Source organism: Lethenteron reissneri, chromosome 20 (assembly GCF_015708825.2).
Source record: "Lethenteron reissneri isolate LAM-NWPU_2019-01 chromosome 20, ASM1570882v1, whole genome shotgun sequence".
NCBI classification, from domain to species: Eukaryota; Metazoa; Chordata; class Hyperoartia; order Petromyzontiformes; family Petromyzontidae; genus Lethenteron; species Lethenteron reissneri.
This window is the reverse complement of record NC_083798.1, coordinates 12,864,116-12,884,213: the sequence shown is the minus strand read 5'-3', so window position 1 is coordinate 12,884,213 and position 20,098 is coordinate 12,864,116. Positions and strand designations below refer to the sequence as shown.

The window sequence follows — 20,098 nt, the reverse complement described above, 5'->3', positions numbered from 1 at the left end:
TATATATATGTAGAACTTTTTTTCTTCGCCAACCGTGCTGATTGGAGGTGCAATATATTCCCAATTTGTTATGGTTGTTTAGATTTACATTGCGTCTTTTTTATTTATCTTTCAGATCATCAGATGACGTGAAATCGGCAGCGTAAGTTTGTCAAGACATCGATATTGAACCGCTGCACTTGACGCTACAGTAAACTTTAAAATTTTAACAATTTTGAAGTTGAGTAATCTTTCAGGTTAATGAAACGTTACAAACTTTACAATATTGGCCAAGAAAGGCATGAACTAACAGAGGAAAGTGAGGTATATTAGGGAGGTTGGGGGAGGGTGAAAGTGAGAGGAGAGGGATGGGAGACAAGTGTGGACGGTTTCACAAGATTGTCCATTGGCCCACACCCACACATAAAAATAAATTACCACCCATGCGCCAGTGATAATGTGTGGTTAACAGAAGGCGCAGTAAATTCAGTCTCGTACGCATTTCCTCACGGCAGTAATTTTTAGTCGCCTCTTTCAGTTGCACAAAGAATGATGGAATAAAACTAATTCCAGTGCTAAAGCTGTGGCCAACATTTAATTTTATGTGTTTATTCATTTTATCTTCTTGGTTCTTTCGGTAAAGTCACGTAGAAGGGAAATAATAAAATAAAAAATAAAACGTAATAAAATAATTCTCACGACGTTTCGGCCACAACGCAAGCAGCCGTCCTCAGGTGAGGAGCAGCCATCCTCAGGTGAGGACGGCTGCTTGCGTTGTGGCCGAAACGTCGTGAGAATTATTTTATTAGGTTTTATTTTTATTATTTCTCTTCTACGTGACTTTACCGAAAGAACCAAGAAGATGAATCCCTGCAGTCACGAAAGCTTTAAATCGAAATATAATGTTATGTGTTTGTTAATTTTATGTTCAGGGGATCGGCGTCGGGTGAGGGCCAGGCTCCGGCGCTGCCCCCCAAGCAGCAGCAGCAGCAGCAGCGGCGACGGCGGAAGGAGGCGTGTCCGGGGGGCAGCGGCTCGCAGGAGGCCGATGAGCTGGACTCGCGGCCCTCGGACAGTGAGAGTGACGCAATCTTGCCCCCCGAGGTTTTGGACGAGCCACCCGTGGTACGTTTTGCTCCCCGATGTCAACGCTCGGGGAAACGTATCTTGCACCGCGCAAAAATAATAATAGTAATAATAATGCCGTGACAGCGTTTGTTTAATTCGACTTTTGCAATGCCGCTCGCGAAGACACTGCGTCTGTTATTGTTGTTGCAGCTGGAAGAGAAATTCACAGTGCTGTTGCAGGCCAATGGTCTGTTACCTCACGAACCCCTAGTGTTGGTGCGAATGAAGCCAGACGATCAGGGCCGGTTCGGCTTCAACGTCAAGGTAGCTCTTTCATCAACCCGCATATAAAACAAACTCAGCCGATTCTGCAGTGGTTACTTAATTTTTACTGTGGTGTCTTCTCTAAACGTTCCCTACATCTTTCTTCCCCCTACCCCCCTCAACTGACTCCCCCCGAATGCCCTTTTCTTTAGGGTGGAGTCGATCAAAAAATGCTCGTGACTGTGTCTCGCGTGGCTCCGGGAACGCCGGTAAGGAGGAAGCAGTCTCGTATTGTCTGAAACGGGAGGGTGGCGGTGTACACTAATTCCATTCATAGATGAAAAATTTACTTCAGATTTGGTTACTTCTTTTTATGGGGGGTACTTTACTTAAGACGAGTCAGTACCGGCCCATCCTACAAAGATCATGATTTTTTTCATAAACTACATTTGCTGATAAACCCACGTTGCAAGTGTGACTTGAAACCTCGTTAATGTAAATTGTGTTGCATGAAACAAGTGCTGCGCAAAGTATCGTATGAAGAAGAGCCTCTTTTTTTTTGTTTTCAATCACTGTAACGATTTCATTCATGCCCATTGGAAAATTCTAAGCATCAAGGGTCAAATTCAAAAACGCATCAGCTTAACCTCAATTACTAACTTCCTGTATGTCAGTGCCATAGATGTGAGTGCATAATCATTGGCTGACAGAACGGATGGTGTGCTGTATCACGGACATGCCGCCTGCCCCCCTCCCCCCACATTGGGCTTCTTCTCCCCGTTGTGGCCCCAGGCGGATCTCTGCGTGCCCCGGTTGAACGAGGGGGATCAGGTGATCCTGATTAACGGGCGAGACGTCTCGGAGCACACGCATGACCAGGTGGTGCAGTTCATCCGTGCCAGCACGGAGTCGCACTCGGGAGAGCTGGTGCTGCTTATCCGGCCCTCTGGTACGTGCTGCTCAAGAATTCTTGCTGGCCCTGCCGCACCCCTCATGATACAACCTCTCACTGCAAAACTAGGGTGCAGACATGGTGTGTAATAAGCGCCCTGGAGGTTTCTGGTTGTATTCTATCTTCCGGTGCAGCTGTTAAAACACTGGGGATTTTTTTTTAATCCTTCCCCCCCCACTTCTCTCCACCCAGCATTATAATTTTGTACACCACTGTTGCTTGAGAAGTCATAAGCTCTGGGGTAAATTGTGTGTGTACTCCCACTTCTTCAAAGACACCTGGTCAGTGTGGAATAGTAGGTTAATTACCCTTTAGAGAGGCTCTCTCTAGTTTCCTCTAACAGAGACCTTTCAGCCAGCAGTTGTTAAGAGTAAGACATTTCAGGGCTGCACCTTTACCTGTCAGTGCCAAACTCCATAATAAAGTTTTTTTGGGTTAGATACGTTAATATCAATGTGTCGTTAACCCACCACCACCACCTGACACGGCCAATTAGTAATTTTTGTCACGTAAACAAAATGTGATAATTACTTGCTACTTCAGCACACCGGTGTGTTGGAGAGTAAACCCACAACATTTACAATTTGAGTATGACGTTTCTCTGGTGATTACAAACAGCTTCATCAGATGATTTGCCAGAATTGTGAAGAAGTCTTCCTGTTTCGGTCTTAAACAGAGTAAAGGTGATGTCGTCACTGTGAGCCTATCGGTGCCAACTGCGTCGATCCAATATTTCTCATCATTTCGATGTGTCTATCTCTAAAGCACACATTCTATTATGGCAGGTCACACGTGTCATTTTACATTTCCCAATGCCGTTGATATTCCAATGAAAAAATGTGCGTGCATCGGCCTGGTTTGTGACAGGTCTGGTGTGACACACACTTGAAATTCAGCAACTTGGGAGTGTGGGTTGGCGGATCATTCAGATTGGAGCATGCATCAAACACCGACCAGCAGGGAAACGCAGTATCTTTAATTGGCCGCACACTGAGTAAACTGATAACCTATTTGTGCTTCGTTTTAAGTGTAAATTTTCCCCAGGCTGCCACACAAAATGTTCAAAAGACAGGGATTGCACAAACGTTCCAGAGCAGGAGGGCTCCGCTGAAAATCAATCTCCGAGAAGCAACTGTTATTATTATTATTTTTCCATGTTTCACCAGACTACATTCGTTGTGATATCCAATCTCGTCTTTGGTCGCCTGCGTCCCCATGCATATTGTGACCCATCCCTCACACCGATGTCTCTGCCCACCCCTGCAGCGGTGTACGAGGAGTTGGAGCGCGCTGACAGCGAGCCGGATTTCCAGTACATCCCCGAGAAGACGAGGGAGTGCAGCTCCCCTGGCGAGCGGCATGTCGTGCGCACCTCCATGCAGCAGCTGCGCGAAGCCCTCGACACGGGCCAGGCCCTGCTGCAGTTTGAGGTGAGCAAGGAGACACCCGGCCTCCGTGGCCTATGTCAACGAAATTTTACCACTGACCATAGGACTGTCAGGTTTTTTTATATTTAGCTAATTTCTTGAGAACTTTTGGTATTTAGTTTGTTGTCCTTCCCCCCACACCTCCAATTAGCACGGTTGGCTACGTACGATGTGAAAGACATTGAACATACATAAACTAAACGAGAAATGTTTTTATTTAAGAGGTAAGGCCCACTGATCTATATAGGTCTTTTTCAGGAGCGACCTGGCCACAAATGATAGCCCAATGAGGTTGCTGATGTGGAAATTTTGTAGCAGCCAAATACTCTAAACACATGTTTATAATTGTGGAGGGAAAAACCGGAGGATCCGGAGAAAAATCCACATGACAACTCGGAGAACATGCAAACTCCAAATATACATGCATCATCAGGGTCTGGATCTAACCCATGACCTCCTGTATATCAGACGAGGCAGTTAACATCTCGCATATCCATGTAAACATATAGCATGTTACAGAGCAATAGTTACAGTTAAAATTAAGATTTTTGTTAAATATATTGCATCCCGTAGGGACGTTCTTCACGTCATTTTCATATCAACAATGAAAGGGAGGGACCCCCAGTGATACCTGTCCCTGTGGGCACAAATTAACTCTGCACCTCGCCTGCGATGATTGCCGTGTCTACCAATCGAGTCATTTTTGGCCAATATTCAAATTTGGAAAAATTGGACCTTGTAACGACAGTCACAAAGTTGCATACGGAGATAGTTTCCCTGTTTACTTATTGATGACCGTTTGCATAATCATCACTGAATAAAAGGCAGCTTCATAATGACCCATTTGGTTGTCACTAACCATTACAATAGGACTTTCCTGCAACAAAATATGAGCAAAGAAATTCAAATTGGATTTCGAGCAGTTTGATTGCACCTGCCTCTGGCATTGAAGCTGGCGAGGATTGGGGCACATGTGTTTACTTCACAGGCTCTATAAGACTAGAGGGGTCTGGCATCATTGATGAGTAAGCCTCATCTTATGAAGATGCTCTTACTCGTCAAAGGCATGTTGTGTCCAAGTTATGTGTGTCCACAATGGATATATTTTTAACACTGGAGCTAAATTCTGACTGCTGGCATTCATGACTGAAAGCATTGAAAGGCTCTTCCACAAGTTATATTTCACAACAATGAAACACTGGGATGTAATGCATATTATTATATAGATATAGCATTTAAATTGGTCATCATTGTCCACAAATTCTGATTAAATTGAGCCTATCATTGATATTACATAGGCATGTAATAATCCATAAACCTAAAAGATTATTCAAAGCATGTATTTGTTTCTTAAATGCAAATTAAGTCATTCATAAACGTTGATGCATCTTTCAGATAATAGAGTAAATGAAACATATCGTATGAAACTATACAAAACAGCCACTATAAGCAATACAAAAGAATCTATTTTTAATTCAAATCCTTACCCTCAATTGTGACGATTCATATTGCCAGGGCGGTTGAGCCATTACTCGCTTAATGTTTAGTGCCTTTTGCATTGGAGTGAGCTTGTGAAGCTATCACGCTCCTTTTCCCACAGCAACTGTATCGCAAGAAACCAGGGATGAGCCTCGGCATGGCCAAGATGTCTTGTAACAGCAGCCGGAACCGCTATCGCGACGTCCTACCCTGTGAGTCACACAAAACAGCACACACACACCTACCAGAGGTATTTATTGCGCTGTACACATGCCTGCAAAAAAACTGAAATGCAAGTTAATGGATATTTTTTTGTGGCACACTTTGGTTATACAGTAAACCTTGAATTGCGAGCATAATTAGTTCCGGAAACGTGTTTGTAATCCAAAGCACTCGTATATCAAAGCACTCGTATGTCAGTTGTGATCACGTGACGCTCGGCAGACAAAGCGTATACATGTACTACTCGTATTGAAAGACCTCGCTCGTTTATAAAATTAATATTCATTAAAAAATTTTGCTCGTCTTGCAAAACACTCGCAGACCAAGTTACTCGCAATCCAAGGTTTTACTGTAATTGTCAACTCTCTGTTACGTTTATCATGTGCCAGATGACGCTACGCGAGTGGTGCTGTCTGGGAACGAGGACTACATCAATGCCAACTATATCAATGTGAGTGTGTCAAGTTAACGTGCCATTACTGTGCGCAGTTGTCATTTTTACTACTGGAGCTCGCTTTCACTGAACTCGGAGCAACTCTTTGCTTATTCATACAAATATCAAATCTATACAGGGTTTGTACTGCCATTGAGCACATGAGCTTGTTATATTCAATCCAGCTTTACAGGGCTACAACTACCCTTCCAAGCTGTATCAGCCAGCCATTTACATTCTTTAATATGCTCCATATATTTTCGTTGTAGGTTTGTGTTGTTTATTGTTTGTTTCTAACATTGTTAGATCGTTAAAAGTCTCTTGCTTCTCTTGGTGTGACGTTAAACTGCATCCGGTGATGGTGTCGCATAAAATACACGATTGAGGAAATTGAGAGGAAGCGCCCTCCACCATGCATCCCTAGTTATGGCTCAATAACCCAAGTTCGGAGTGTGGTGCTGTGAGTTGAAGAGAGGGGAGTGGCATTGGATGGGATGGACAGAGCTTGAGCGAGTGACCTGCCCTTGGGGAGAGAACTAATATTATTTTCTTACAGTAACAAAAAACTCTTATAGGAAGCTATTTTAATTTGGGACAGGTTCTTTACAGTCCTTGCCGAATCAAGTGCCAGAGTTATATGAATAACTCGCGATCTGTGCTGCGCCGCACCTACATAACCCATCAAAAATGTCTCGCACTCATTTTTCCATATGGCGAGTGTGACAGGTTTTCCTTACAAGTGTCGGGTTTGCGTTGCTTTGCCACAGATGGAGATAACTTCCTCGAGCACCATCAATCGCTACATCGCCTGCCAGGGACCCCTGCCAAGCACGTGTGCCCATTTTTGGCAGATGGTGTGGGAGCAGGGATGCAGCCTGGTCATCATGCTCACCACACTCACAGAGAGGGGACGGGTGAGTGAGGCGCATGTACACTCACGTGAACTCAACCACACAGATATTGCTCCCCCTAGGTGGCCGGGTGGCTCGTAGTTCACAACATTGAAACTGGCACCGCTGAGAGAATGGATTTCAGTCCAAATATCTGATTTTGATTAACTTTGCTTCTGAATTGTTGTGAGTTTATGCTCTTTTCCCGGTTACAAATTACTGCATAAGCTCACCCTCTGCCCCCAGCCCAAGTGCCACCAATACTGGCCCGACTTACCGGGCAGTGAGACCTACGGCGGATTCCTTGTTCTATGCGACTCCGAGGAAGAGTCGGAGGCGTCCATCGAACGCAAGTTGACGCTGCGCAACGTCGAGGTAAAGTGGGGCACTTGCTCCCGTGCTTTTGTGGTCGTCCCGAGATCTGTCTGTCTCTCTGTCCATGCCTTTTTGAGATGTTACTAAGATCGATGTGATGGAGGAAACAACTTCCTAATTAAAGGCTTTCTCCAGTGTTCACTGGTACTCTTACTGCAGTCTGGCATTGGCATCGGCAATATTAATGCTACAGTAATTCAATCAATCGTCCAAATTCAGGATTTCCATTTGAATCTCAAATATATTCTTTTTTGTTGTCTAGCGACCGTGTGTTTACCATTTATAGATGAGGTTCATCATTCAAATATTAGTGGTCGCCCTGGTTATTACTGTGGGGTGTGTATTAACCATAAAATACGCGCCCTTCACAGTGGACGTTAAAGATCCATGATGTCCAAAGTAGGCGATTGTGTGTTGCCGTCATGGTCAAACTTAGATAACATTTTACAACTTGATTGCCATTTATAACAGGGATATAAATGTCAATCATCACCCCCTACTGTAAAACTTTGCAGGACCCTCCTGAAAAACAGTTGTGAGACTCTTTGAGGCTCTGCTGGGTAAACAATCAGAATGATAACAATTTTTACGAGGTTATAACTTTCTTCCCTGTCTAATTTTAATGGTTTTATTCACTTCATTAGCCTAAATTGAATACTGGAATACCGTTTTTGTGTAATTTGGATCAATCTTAATCGGTTTCCATGCTCACAATTCCATACACACATCGAGGGCGTCAATAAATAAATTTCAATCGGTGAACCGATGCATCATTCTACGCTGGTAACTCAAAGCCCTGGACTCCCGCAGAACAATGAGGAGCGAGGGGTAACGCAGCTCCAGTACGTGGCGTGGCCGGACCACGGCGTGCCGGACGATTCGTCGCACTTCCTGGGCTTCGTGCGCGACGTGCGCACTCGCCGCGACCACGCCCAGCCCGTCGTCGTGCACTGCAGGTAACCACGGCGACACACCACCGATCTCCACGGCGACGCACCACCGATCTCCACGGCAATGGACCAGAACCACTCGGCTTCATTACTGTGGGACGCTGCTAAGTTAATTAAAAAATTATCCAACATTGATGTGGTGATTATATTTTTATTATTCCAGCCCTGAGAATTTAAATATGTTGGTTTGACTGCCATGTGACGGGCATGGCTCTTCTAGCATGGTGTGTGAAACAGTGCTCCCTCTGTTGTGGGATATTCTCTAACACGGAGAGTGATTCACTGTACGAAGAACTTTCCAAGCGGATATTTTGTGTCGTGACATGACACCGACAGCAATACTTTTTTTTTTTATTACATTCGGTGCACTTTTACTTCCACTGTTATGTTGATATGTCTGGTGCATTTATTCCTCCTAGGCGCAAGGTGTACTGTAAAATTATCATGTGCAGGAATATAATAAAAATACAGGCATATCACGGTTCCACCTGCCCAAAGTGGTCAAATCACAAGCAAAATTGAACCTGGCTTCAAAACAATAATATGTGGATTTACCTCTGGTGGTGGGAGAGGCTGTCCGAGGTTTGTTGTAAACGTCTCATTTTGGGTTTTGCAGTGCAGGAATTGGACGGACGGGGGTTCTCATCACCATGGAGACGGCTCTGTGCCTGATGGAATGTAACGAGTCCGTGTATCCACTGGACATCGTGCGTACAATGCGGGACCAGCGAGCCATGATGATTCAGACGCCGGTAAAAATGCACAATGCAACCCCAGTGGGTTCACACCCATATAAGTAAACTAAACTATGAAAATTAAATACGATTATTATTTGACCAGATAAAGCACGCTGAGCTATATAATTATTTTTCAGAAGCAACCTACCTCGCCATAAATGATAGCTCATAAAAGTGGCTTATCGTGTGGAAATGTATCGCAGCAAAATACTTTAAACTTGAGCGCGACTCATAACCTCTCTTTACCAATCACCAGAACCATCAATGTCTGGCGTTGTTTCTCCGTGGCAACCCCCGCCATCTGGAACGCCATCATCCCACTGCACTTTCACAGCATTCAATCTACATCTACTTTTAAAGATACTTAAAGGCCCCACCTCTTTCGTCTGGATTTCGAGTGACACTGAGCTTGGCTGCGCACTTCGAGTCAAGATAATATCGCGCACATTATAAATTACATTATTGTAAATATTATGTTAAACTTGTTTTCAGCCTGTTTAGTTTTCTGCTTTCCCTAATGTATAGAGTCTTTTCCCCTGCTGTGCATGATGGCTGGAATTCCCTCTGCTTGTGTTGTCTGCATCACTTACTGTGTCTCGCAAGACAAGCCCTTACTCAGAACCTACCTCTTATAATGGTTTTTGGAAACTTTTTTACAGCTTGTTTTTTTCTCATTCTCTCTATTTTGACCTGACTTGTCTTGTCTTTACACTGCGATTACATTTAAGCGATTGATATCTACAAATCCTTGGCTTACAACTTTCTCATATAAAGTCTTCTGTGCCATCCTTACAACAACATAGCCACTTCTTAATCTGTGTCACATACCATTTTATCCACCTTGCATTCATATTTATCCTAAGCCGGTGGATTTCTCTCGTGCACAGCGTCTTGAAATGTCATTGAATGTAAATGCTCTATACATTTCAATGCATGCAGCTGTGGTGCACTCTTCTGTGAACTTGAAAACCTAAGCTCGATTCCCGGCCACAGTTAATATAAGTAATGAGTGATATCTGACCGGGTCCTAGTGCTCCCCCTTCACCAGCCTGCACTGACCATAATGGTAAAGTATGGTTAAACAATCCCCATGACCGACATTGCATGGAAGTGGCCATCAACCAGAAGTGGATTGACAAAGACATTAAATATTTTTTATACATTAAATGAATTTTGGGTTTAAAACATAGCTCTCGATATTATTTGCTGTCGACTTATTAATAAGCTGTTTTTTTATTGTTGATGCAGTGTGAACCTCCTTGTGTAGAGTAATTTCCATCCATGTCTTTACTTGTTTTGTTTTATCGCCATGCCACACGCGCGGCCAGTGTCAATACAAGTTCGTCTGCGAGGCGATCTTACGTGTCTACGACGAGCAGCTCCTCATCGCCGAAGACACCGACATGAGCGAGGAAGGCACGGAAAAGACGATCAGGATTTCCACCCCATCGCTGCCGCCCTCCAAGGATGAGCTGGAGCAAAGCCCCACCCCTACCATGGCCAAGGGGGTAGAGGAAAACTCCCCTCCGGCGGCGGGGCAGTTGTTGCAGGAGCCCAACTGTGGGCGGACAGGTGCCGCTGGGGATGGTGCATCCCCAAAGGCAGTGGAACTCAGCGTGACTGTGGATAAGGTGCAAGTGACAAAGCACAGGGGGGAGGTGGCGGTCCAAGAGTCGCCAAATGACAGGAGCTGAACTACAAACATGGGCGCCAGCCAAAGAAGGCTGTGGTCTCACTTCAGGTCTTTTTATTACAAAGGTAAAAAAAATATTGTAGTTTTTTTTCTCTCTGATTCTTTTTTCACATTCACACTAATATTAAAAGGGAATTGTGAGGCTGTCCGGCCTTGTGCTATTAATTTTGGCGACCAATGGATTTTATTTTTTATTTTGCTTAAGTGTAATCTTGGTCATGCCAGTTTATTGAGGTGGTTTGTTGAGATCTTGAATATGAACGGACTGGTCTTTTTATAAAGGGATACGTTGAGCCGTTTTGCTTGTCCTACTCGATTACACGACATTAGATCTGCTGGCCCTGGCTGGAAAAAAATATTAAGTTCTCTTTCTTATAAGTATTATAAGTTTCAAGAGGTGGGTTGTAAGGTATATTAATGTCGTTTTAAAAATGCTAAAAAGGAAAACCCTAAAAAAACCTTGCACTTGTGCACTTTATATATTTTAGTAATAATAGAGCTCACTTTCAGAGGTGGTGCGGATATTTTGAGGATGTGCGATACATTCTTATCAGTAAAGCTGTCGTGGCGAACCCAGGGATTGTCTGAAGCAGAGGCGTGCAGCACTAAGGGGGCTTTGCCTCACTTACAGGACATGGTTGTTTGAGGCCCAGTCGTGGCTGCATAAGAAGATGTTTGTGCTGGTACCACCCAATGGTACAAGTTTTAGGGCTACTTCAACTAAACCCCCACCGATCCATCGTAACGATATCGATAACACCACAGTAGCGCAGAGTACGACCTTGAAATTGTCACTCATACCCATCGTTTTCTCTGTCTGCATAACCATTAGCTGTGAGCCCTTTGCCTTCCAACGTGTCCCTTGGGAAACAAAAATCTTGTGTGGGCAGAAAAAAGCAACGTGACCGAGTAGAATGTGGTCTCGGCTAAAATTAAATTGAAAAGGCCTTGAAAAATTTGTTTCTAATTTTATTTGTGCCAATATATTGCAATGGCCTATGCGTGGTACTATTTCTTGCTTTTTAGACATACATGTCCAGGCCTTAATGAATGCCTCAAGGTGTGTGCCACCGCTGTGTGCTGTGCACAGGGCTGCCGCGTCAGCCACGTACGAGCGAGCGTAGAACAAATGTGAAGTGGCTGATTTTGATTGACTTCATGACTGAACGCAATATAGCCCGATTTGAGTCGAGGGGAAAAATGTTGCCAAAAAAAAAGAAGTCTAATGTTTTTTTGATTGCCAATTATTTTTCTAAAAGCTGGCTTGAATGCAGTGTGTTTAGCTGTCATGGAACAAGCCACATCATGAATGTCTTTCTGCAAGCAATGCTAATTCAGTCATCTCGGCATGAGCATAAATCTAGACTACTGCAATAACGAGACTGGGCCCGTGCGTCGCAGGTGCACTGTACTATATCTGGAATAAGCTTCCCATTCATATCTGTAACATAAATGAGTTGCCAAATAAGGACGTGGCATTTTTTTACATTGTTTTCAGTTTGCTCTATTTTTTTTGTAAAAATACCGATGGATGCTTTTTGTATATATTTGGTAACATAAACTAAAATACAGTTTCTTTTGTAATCCAAACAAAGTGATTATTCCTTTGGCTGATTGGAAATGAAGGCTCCTCATGAAAGGCAAGTTGGTTGTTACGGTATTGAAGTGTTTAATGCGAAAAGGAGTGGAATTTTGCTGGATTTCTGTATAGATTAACTTCATACGATGATGAAGGGACGGCTTCAGTACTAGCCGCAGAACAGGTGTGCTTGTACAGCTATGACTTTGGTGTGTACCATTCAAGCCATGTCATGTCAGTACCTGCAAACCAATGAGCTACGTTTCTTGTAATTGAATCGGCCTTTAATGGGATTGTGCTAGATTAACAGTATAGATAACAGTAGGAATAATGATCCAGGAAATTAGAGCTGCTTACAGATCTCTATATAGTGGCATGGACACAACAGTTACCTTTGTAAGCTAGATGCATTTGTCATGTACACACGTGTGGAAAGGTTTCGGTGCCATTAATGCACGTGCGATTGTCCGCTTTGCGGTAGAGTCTTAACTCGGGAGCCGTTTTTATGAGCAGGCAGGAATACGTGTGCAGCATCGACTCAACATAGTGATCTTTAACATGCGAGTCTACTGGCAGTGGCGTAGTGTGGTCGGCATGGGTCCTGGTGCAAGGGATGAAATGGGGCCCCTGTCCAATTTCATTTCATTAAACTGGAGGGCCCCCCCCCTCCCCGCCTGCACACTCGATAGCTGCGCCACTGTCTGCCGCACAATCCGTTTCTCTTGGCTGCTTTATTTGAACAGATTGAATGAATTTGAGACATGGGTTTTTTCTAATTTATAATGTATTAAGGCAAGTGTGTTTTACCATCTTACCTCCACTCTGTTCCATCCAATTATTACTCTCGCCAGTGGTCTAGTCATAGCGGAATTCACTGGAGCTATCCTATTGAGAGCAGAAAGAAATTAATGACCAGGCTCCGTTTAAAACCGTCACCAGCATGTGGGCTTTATAATAATAGCTTGTATTTTTTTTGTGGTGCATACAAAACACGTTTACATCACGTGCGTCTAACAAGTACTGCAGATTCGTGAAACGATGTGGGTGATGGTGAATGCTTTTGCAAATGTGAGCTCGCTTAAGTCCACCTAATGCTGGAACGGTCTCACCTGGGTGAAATGGAGCCATGTGGGTGAGGTATGCCTGATACGGGCTTATTTTATGGCAACTCGTTTTCTACGATGCCATGCTGATGTGTTCAAAAGTGATTGTACGTTTAATGATTTTGGAGATCACGAACCCCGTCCCTTGATCTTTTCTTGTGGACTGGTGAGTTTCTCTGGTACTAGGTACTAGACCACTGGCTTTATTGGTGGAGCATATCAAGAACAAATGACACACCCGTATAATAAATTTGGAGCATGTGCTGTAGTCACTGTGGTACTGTGTACTTGGAAAGCACAATTGCAAACTTATCTTCATCCTTTGTGTAACATTTGTGCATATGTAAGGTATGTTGCTTTTGATTCGACGTTTTACTGGATGTGAATACCGGGATATGCACTGTTAAATAGTGCTTACGGCTATATATCAACTGGAAGACATTGCTTAATGTTGTTACCAATGGCTACTAAATGGTAATATTTCATCAGAGTAAATGTCTTGAGACTGAGGTATAAGTTTATGAGGCATACAGGTTCGTAACATTGACAGCACAAAGGATCATTCTCCCTGTACTGTCGTGTGATTGTCTCATTCTGATCTGATGCGGTACAACATATACGTCTACATTCTTTAGATGCCTCGGCAGTGTTGTGTACTTAGTAGGTGCACACGTGTGGTAGATTAAAAGTTACATGATAGGACTTATTAATAATGAGTTGGTATCGGACCTTAGTGTGTTTCACTTCAATTTGTGGTCTCGTCAAGCCACGTCGACTCATGAACTTTGATTCATGGGTAATTTTCTGACGTTTTCAAAAATCACACACACGTCGCTTTAAGCACTTGTAATATTACCTTTTGAATTTGATGGTTCTATTATAGAAATTAAACAGATGGTATGCTGTACAACAAAATACGTACCGCAAAAAGCGTTTGTGTTTAAGCAATTCGTCACTCATAAGATTTGGATTCCTTTCCATAACCGCGTGAGGACACATTTTTCCCTACAGATTTGCTATTCGTTTATAGCCAACAATGTTCTCTGTAGATTTGAGAAGTCTCATGCGTTGTTAAATATCAAAACGTTTGGTATATAGTTTGCACTTACTAATTCAGTTTGTTGTTGTATTTTCCCTAAACAGGGGAGGTATAACGTGCGGAACGCAGTTTTGATGCGATTGTGACGTTTTTTCCCCCAGATTGGCTATCGATCTGTTTTTACTGCATTGATTGCCGTAATGGTTTGATTTGGGTATTATTGCGGTATGGTATGTACAAGTTTGAAATACTGGCCCTTAGTGATTTTTTCATCGTATTCGAGGCTCCGTTTCGGTACTAACACAACATATCTTTGACAAGAAACCATTGTACAGTGATTGGCTTCATGTTTGGTACTTTTTTGTGAGGAAAAAATAAGTAACAAATACAAACGAATTGATTTGCAGATCTTTGTCGCGTTTTTGTCCGAGTGTGTTTTCACCGCACATTGGTATTGATCTTTCTTCACACGTGTAAGTTCATCATCAGCCACGTTCTATCCACTGGTGGATGAAGGACAACCCCCCCCCCCCCGCTACCACCAACCCACCAAATCTCAGGAGCTTTAAGTACCCACAATCCATCTCCTGCACACGATCTGATTGGGGTGGTATAAGTTGTAAATTGTTCCAAAAACCCAGGACAGAAATCTCAACGCAATAATCGCAACGAAATTAAATCACGACGTTTCGGAGGCAACACAAGTTTCCTTCATCAGGTGTTATTTTCATTTATTATTATTCTATTATTTTTTTACCTACGTGACTTTACCGAAAAAACCTAAGAGTATGAAAGTTTTAAATCTGGAATCGCAACGAAAGCTGCGACACCTGGTGGGAAAGCGCAGTATTGCGCCGGGGAGACAAAAAATGTGTTGCTGTGGTTTTCCCACCTGATGATGATTGCTTGTGTTGTAATCTACCTACGTGACTTTAGCGAAAGAACCAAAGAGTATGGATCCCTGCAGTCACGAAAATTTCAAATCTAGAATGTTCTGTGGAGGGTAACGTTCATGTAAATGAGACTTCAAATAGTAACGACGTGCTTTGTTAACAAATGGAGTTGCCAAAAACAAATCACTTCGTCCATAGGACGGCCTGGTACCGGCTCGTATTTTACACACTGCAGTATAACACATTCCTGCGGAGGGAGCTGGTAGGAACGTTGGGTTGCTCGGTCAATGGCCAGGGTCAACGACGGCGTGGTGTATTCCGCAAATATGCCCGACTGTGAGGGCGGGCACAAGCCGGCGTGAGTAGATTAAACGTTGAGTTTTATAAGGGCACCACGGGGTGACCAGCCCCTCCCCACCCAGCCCCACCCCTCCCATTTTTGGATGCACGACGGACGGACGGACACAATAATCCTCTGTGGGTTGGTGTAACCAGGAGGTTCCGACCAGTATAATGCAGTTCCCTGCGCTCTCCGAAATTACTGCCGTTTTAGGGCTCATGTAGATTAAAAAAGAACCCCCGATGTTAAAATAAATCCAAGAATGTTCTAATCGTCAATGCAGTGATTTAAGTTTTTTATGTGACTTTTAAAGTGTTTTTTAAGTTTTAAAACTTCCGTTGGGACAGCCGAGGACACGGCATAGGAAGGTGTATAGTAACCATTGATTGCTATTTGGAGGTCTTAAATGATAAGTTGTTTATAGATGTTAAACGGCGGGGACACTGTGAATCGTGTGAATAAAGGTGTCCCATTGTTTTAATGCAATGTTACTGATGAGACTCGTTTTAAAACGCAGCCAGCGGTAAGACAACCCCTCTCAAATAATTGGAATAAAAGCCAAAATAGATGTTAAAGATGTTTCACATATTGAGCAACACTTTAGGGACCGTCCATAAATGACGTCACGCACCTGGGGGGGGGGTCAGACATTTGTGACGATGTGTGACGAAGGGGGGGGTGAGATGTGACGTCACAAAAATTCGCAACTTCAAATAAACATAGACAACACGTTCTACTTAATTAAATATACTTTTTTAATGTTTTCTCCTACAACAGAGTGCAGCGCCACATTAAACACGCACTACAATGACAATAGTTTAAAGCGCTTTGAAGCATGTTTTATTTTGGGGGGGGGGGGCAAAGCTTTGTGACGTCATATTTGAGGGTGGGGTCTGACTTTTTGTGACGCCGTGTGACTAGGAGGGGGAGGGGGGGTCAAAAATCGTCCAAAATCGCGTGACGTCATTTATGGACGGCCCTTTACAGGAGTCCACCAGGTTGGACATCTTCAGAGACACGCCTCGCGCCACGTGCTGCAACTCACTGCCAAACGAAGACGCAATATCGCCCGTGTAGCCTCAAGAGACTTGGAGCAAAAGTGCTGTAAGTGAGCAGCACCGACATGAAGGCCGCCACAGCGCACGGAGGGGGTGGGTGGCAGGCACCACGCCCTACCGCCTTTTCTCCCCACGTAGGGCTGATTACACACCGCACCAGGTCGACATTTGAGGCTGAGTCGACTTGGGGGAGGCCCAGGACCGGTCCAGCGAATCGTCACTGATGTTTGCCGGCAGCGGGAATCGAACTGTGGCGGCCGGAGTTCGTTTCGCAGCGCGCTCACCGCTGTCCCACCGCTCCCTGACTGCTGCACCACAAATGCGGCAAAGCGCGAGCGAGCGGCCACGTGCAGAGGCGGCGACTCCTCTTCACCATGGCAACGCGGGGCCACGCCCATCACATTCGAGACCACGCCCCCTGACATTGTAGCCACGCCCTCTCCCTCTGGCCACGCCCTCCCCCTCTGGCCACGCCCTCCCCCTCTGGCCACGCCCTCCCCCTCTGGCCACGCCCTCTCCCTCTGGCCACGCCCTCCCCCTCTGGCCACGCCCTCCCCCTCTGGCCACGCCCTCCCCCTCTGGCCACGCCCTCCCCCTCTGGCCACGCCCTCTGGTATGTAAATAGCCCCGAGGCATCCCAGACAGCGCCACGAAGAATGGCCGTGAACCAAAACGTCGACTGTTACATATTATCTCTGTTTTACTGGGGTTGTTGTTGGTTGTTTGACTTGCATCCCATTGGGATTTTTGCACACAGCGTTGGTGTACGGTGATTTTTTTTCTGCAATGTTTTGCTGTCTTTTCTTGGATTTCTGTTTGCACTTAGTCACATATTCACTTGAAGATGTTTTCTGGTTCATGTTTTTGTTTTTTTATTTGTTGCGGTTGCACCCGATTCAAGAGCCGAATGGCTCACAGGGCTATACCTAATAAATGAACTTGAACTATATGGCTAGAGAGCGTGGCTATAGATAGCTAATGGCTATGAAGAAGGGCTATTGCTGAAAACGTTGCATTTTTTTATTTTAAGGCGACAGCGTTGACGAATGTGTTGAATTTGCTGACCATCTTGTAATAAATTGCTTGTGTGATAACTGCGTTGGCAGTGGTGCAAAAACGCAAAGAATAAAACAAACCCTCACTCCCATTCGTCAATAACAGGGTGGGCAATACATACCTGACACATTTTATGTAGAAGTAGCAATTTCACAGAAAATTTTAACATTTTTGTACACTCATGCAAAATCACAGCTTCATGAGAATACCTTAGCTTATTATATAACCGAGGTCTTGAAAACATTGCCCTTCAAGTGACCACTATTTTCATGTATGCATTGACGCAAACATCCGAATAAATGTGTTACAAAATTGTATCCTTCGATTATCAAATTCGCGAAGTTTTTGCAGAGAAGCGTGCAAACTCATCTTTAAGCATGGTCTGCAGAGAGATTCTTTTTAGGTTCACTGACTTTTATCGATCGGTTTGGACTACACTGATGAACAGCCTCGCCAAGATTTGCAATATCGACACTTCTGGGTCGTCCTGGAGGACGAGTGGCTTGTGTATTGGCGGTTTCACAACATTGTTTGGCAAACGGCAGCATTTTGTTCCTGGAAGGACGTCTACCAAACATTGTAGATTCTCTTGAGGTCTCTCTGAGCTTGAATGATTGAACCTGACTTCATGTACAGCTCCAGGATCATTGCTCCCTCGATATTTGTCAAATCTGCCATCTTAGTGCCTCTTACAAGGGTCCTTTATCATCCGAAATAAAAAAAAAGAATGTGAACATTAACACCAGCCTTAAGGTGATTCAGTAGGGGTGGGAAGGGTGGGGCTGGGTGGAGAGGGGAGGGTGGGGAGGGGCTGGGTGGGTGGGGAGGGAGGGGCTGAGTGGGTGGGGAGGGGCTGGGTGGGGAGGGGCTGGGCTGGGTGAGGAGGGTGGGGCTAGGTGGGGAGGGTGGGGGGTGAGAGGGGTGGGGCTGGGTGGGGAGGGGCTGGTCACTCCGTGGTGCCCTTATAAAACTCAACGTTTAACCGACACACTACACTATACACGACACGATACACTACACTTATACAGGTAAGAACAACAGCTTCCACACTACCCACCAGGGATTATTTGTCTGTCTGTCGTGCACGAATGCGCTGTCCAACCAAGTTCCTACCTGCCCACTCCGAAGGAACGTGTTTATCATGTGCAAATTCATAGCAGCCAAATACTCTAAACGCGTCATGTTGATTGTACATGTGGAGGGGGGAAATCCCCGGAGGACCCAGAGAAAAATCGATGCGACCACGGGGAGAGAGAGACATGCAAACTAAAAATATACAGCAGCCATCGTCAGGGTCGCATACCTGTAAAACGATACCGTTTACAAGTATTCTTGTACAGGGAAATTTAGTTTTCAGGCCCATACGGCGTACAGCCGTTTCAATACGGCCAAATAAAACAAGTGTATTGTTTAACCCTTCACAATTTTCCGTGTTTATTGTTGTACATTTACAACATGAGTGTGTGCATCCACATACAGTATCAAGCAAGCAGCATCAATCAGCATGCAAGATCACAGACAGTAGCATGATAAGTAGCATCATCGACACCAATTATCACAAATGTATACATAAAACAGTTTTTGTTTCTTAATATAATTTGTGTCTATTTGTTTGTCTTTCTCCCTTGTGATGGAACTTTGTAGGATGAACGTTGAGATTTATAAGGGGCACGGGGTGACCAATACGGTCTGAATTTGTCTGTAATAAGGTAGGGCTCTGATAAGGGGTTGACTGGTATGTAGTGGTGAGTGTACTAGTGGTGAGTGTAGAAGTGGTGAGTGTAGTGGTGAGTGTAGAAGTGGTGAGTGTAGTGGTGAGTGTACTAGTGGTGAGGGTAGTGGTGAGTGTACTAGTGGTGAGTGTAGTGGTGGTGAGTGTAGTGGTGAGTGTACTAGTGGTGAGTGTAGTGGTGAGTGTACTAGTGTAGAGGTGTAATTGCGCATGGCTACGAATGTTGAGGTGTGATTATGCATGGCCACGGATGGCCAACAAACACAAGGGGCGGGGTTACGGCCGTACACAAGGGTGGCGCTCGCACCGACGTCCGAATGTGCATCCCCCACGGGCCCCCCCTCGGGGGGAGTCCTATAAAAGGTGATGAGCTCGAGGGCTCGAGGTCGGGACTCAGCTTTAACCAGAGAAGACGGAAGACCTGCTAGTGTAGGCCCCAGAGCTCCCCTGGCTCGCTGTCCTTATAAGGGCCGACCAGGGCAAGCCGGTGGCGTGGCCCCGAGAGCCCAGACGAAGCTGGTCTGGTGACTCAGGGAGCCGGGATCCCAGCTTAACCAAGCTGGGACAGATAGCCTCCCCTAGTCCCGTAGTGGAGGAATTGGTATAGGTTAGAGGGGTTAGCTGTCGAGAAATCCCTGTAGCCAAGTGACCTGTAATAACTGTGTTGGTGTAATAAATAAGTGTGCCTCCGATCCTGTCGTCAAGCCTCCATATACTTACTACATCTGGTGTCAGAAGTAAAACGTCCAACGATGGACACACGAGGGACGACACGTACCAAGGAGTCGGAGATGGAAGACGCCGCGGCCGAATCAACACCAGAGATGGC

General features: G+C 44.8%; 1 protein-coding gene across 2 annotated transcripts in view; it reads left to right on the top strand.

The window, feature by feature from the left end:
* PTPN4 (protein tyrosine phosphatase non-receptor type 4) overlaps window positions 1-14,596 on the top strand; it is a 60,621-nt gene extending 46,025 nt beyond the window's left edge. For both annotated transcript variants that reach the window (XM_061554967.1, XM_061554966.1), the window contains 13 exons: window positions 116-142; window positions 912-1,104; window positions 1,258-1,371; window positions 1,524-1,580; window positions 2,104-2,260; window positions 3,530-3,693; window positions 5,291-5,381; window positions 5,781-5,842; window positions 6,592-6,738; window positions 6,961-7,089; window positions 7,900-8,045; window positions 8,656-8,791; window positions 10,105-14,596. In XM_061554967.1, the coding sequence (XP_061410951.1) occupies window positions 116-142; window positions 912-1,104; window positions 1,258-1,371; window positions 1,524-1,580; window positions 2,104-2,260; window positions 3,530-3,693; window positions 5,291-5,381; window positions 5,781-5,842; window positions 6,592-6,738; window positions 6,961-7,089; window positions 7,900-8,045; window positions 8,656-8,791; window positions 10,105-10,470 (1,789 nt within the window). In that variant the 3' untranslated portion in view covers window positions 10,471-14,596. The remainder of the gene's footprint in view (window positions 1-115; window positions 143-911; window positions 1,105-1,257; window positions 1,372-1,523; window positions 1,581-2,103; window positions 2,261-3,529; window positions 3,694-5,290; window positions 5,382-5,780; window positions 5,843-6,591; window positions 6,739-6,960; window positions 7,090-7,899; window positions 8,046-8,655; window positions 8,792-10,104) is intronic.
* Window positions 14,597-20,098: the final 5,502 nt, after the last annotated feature.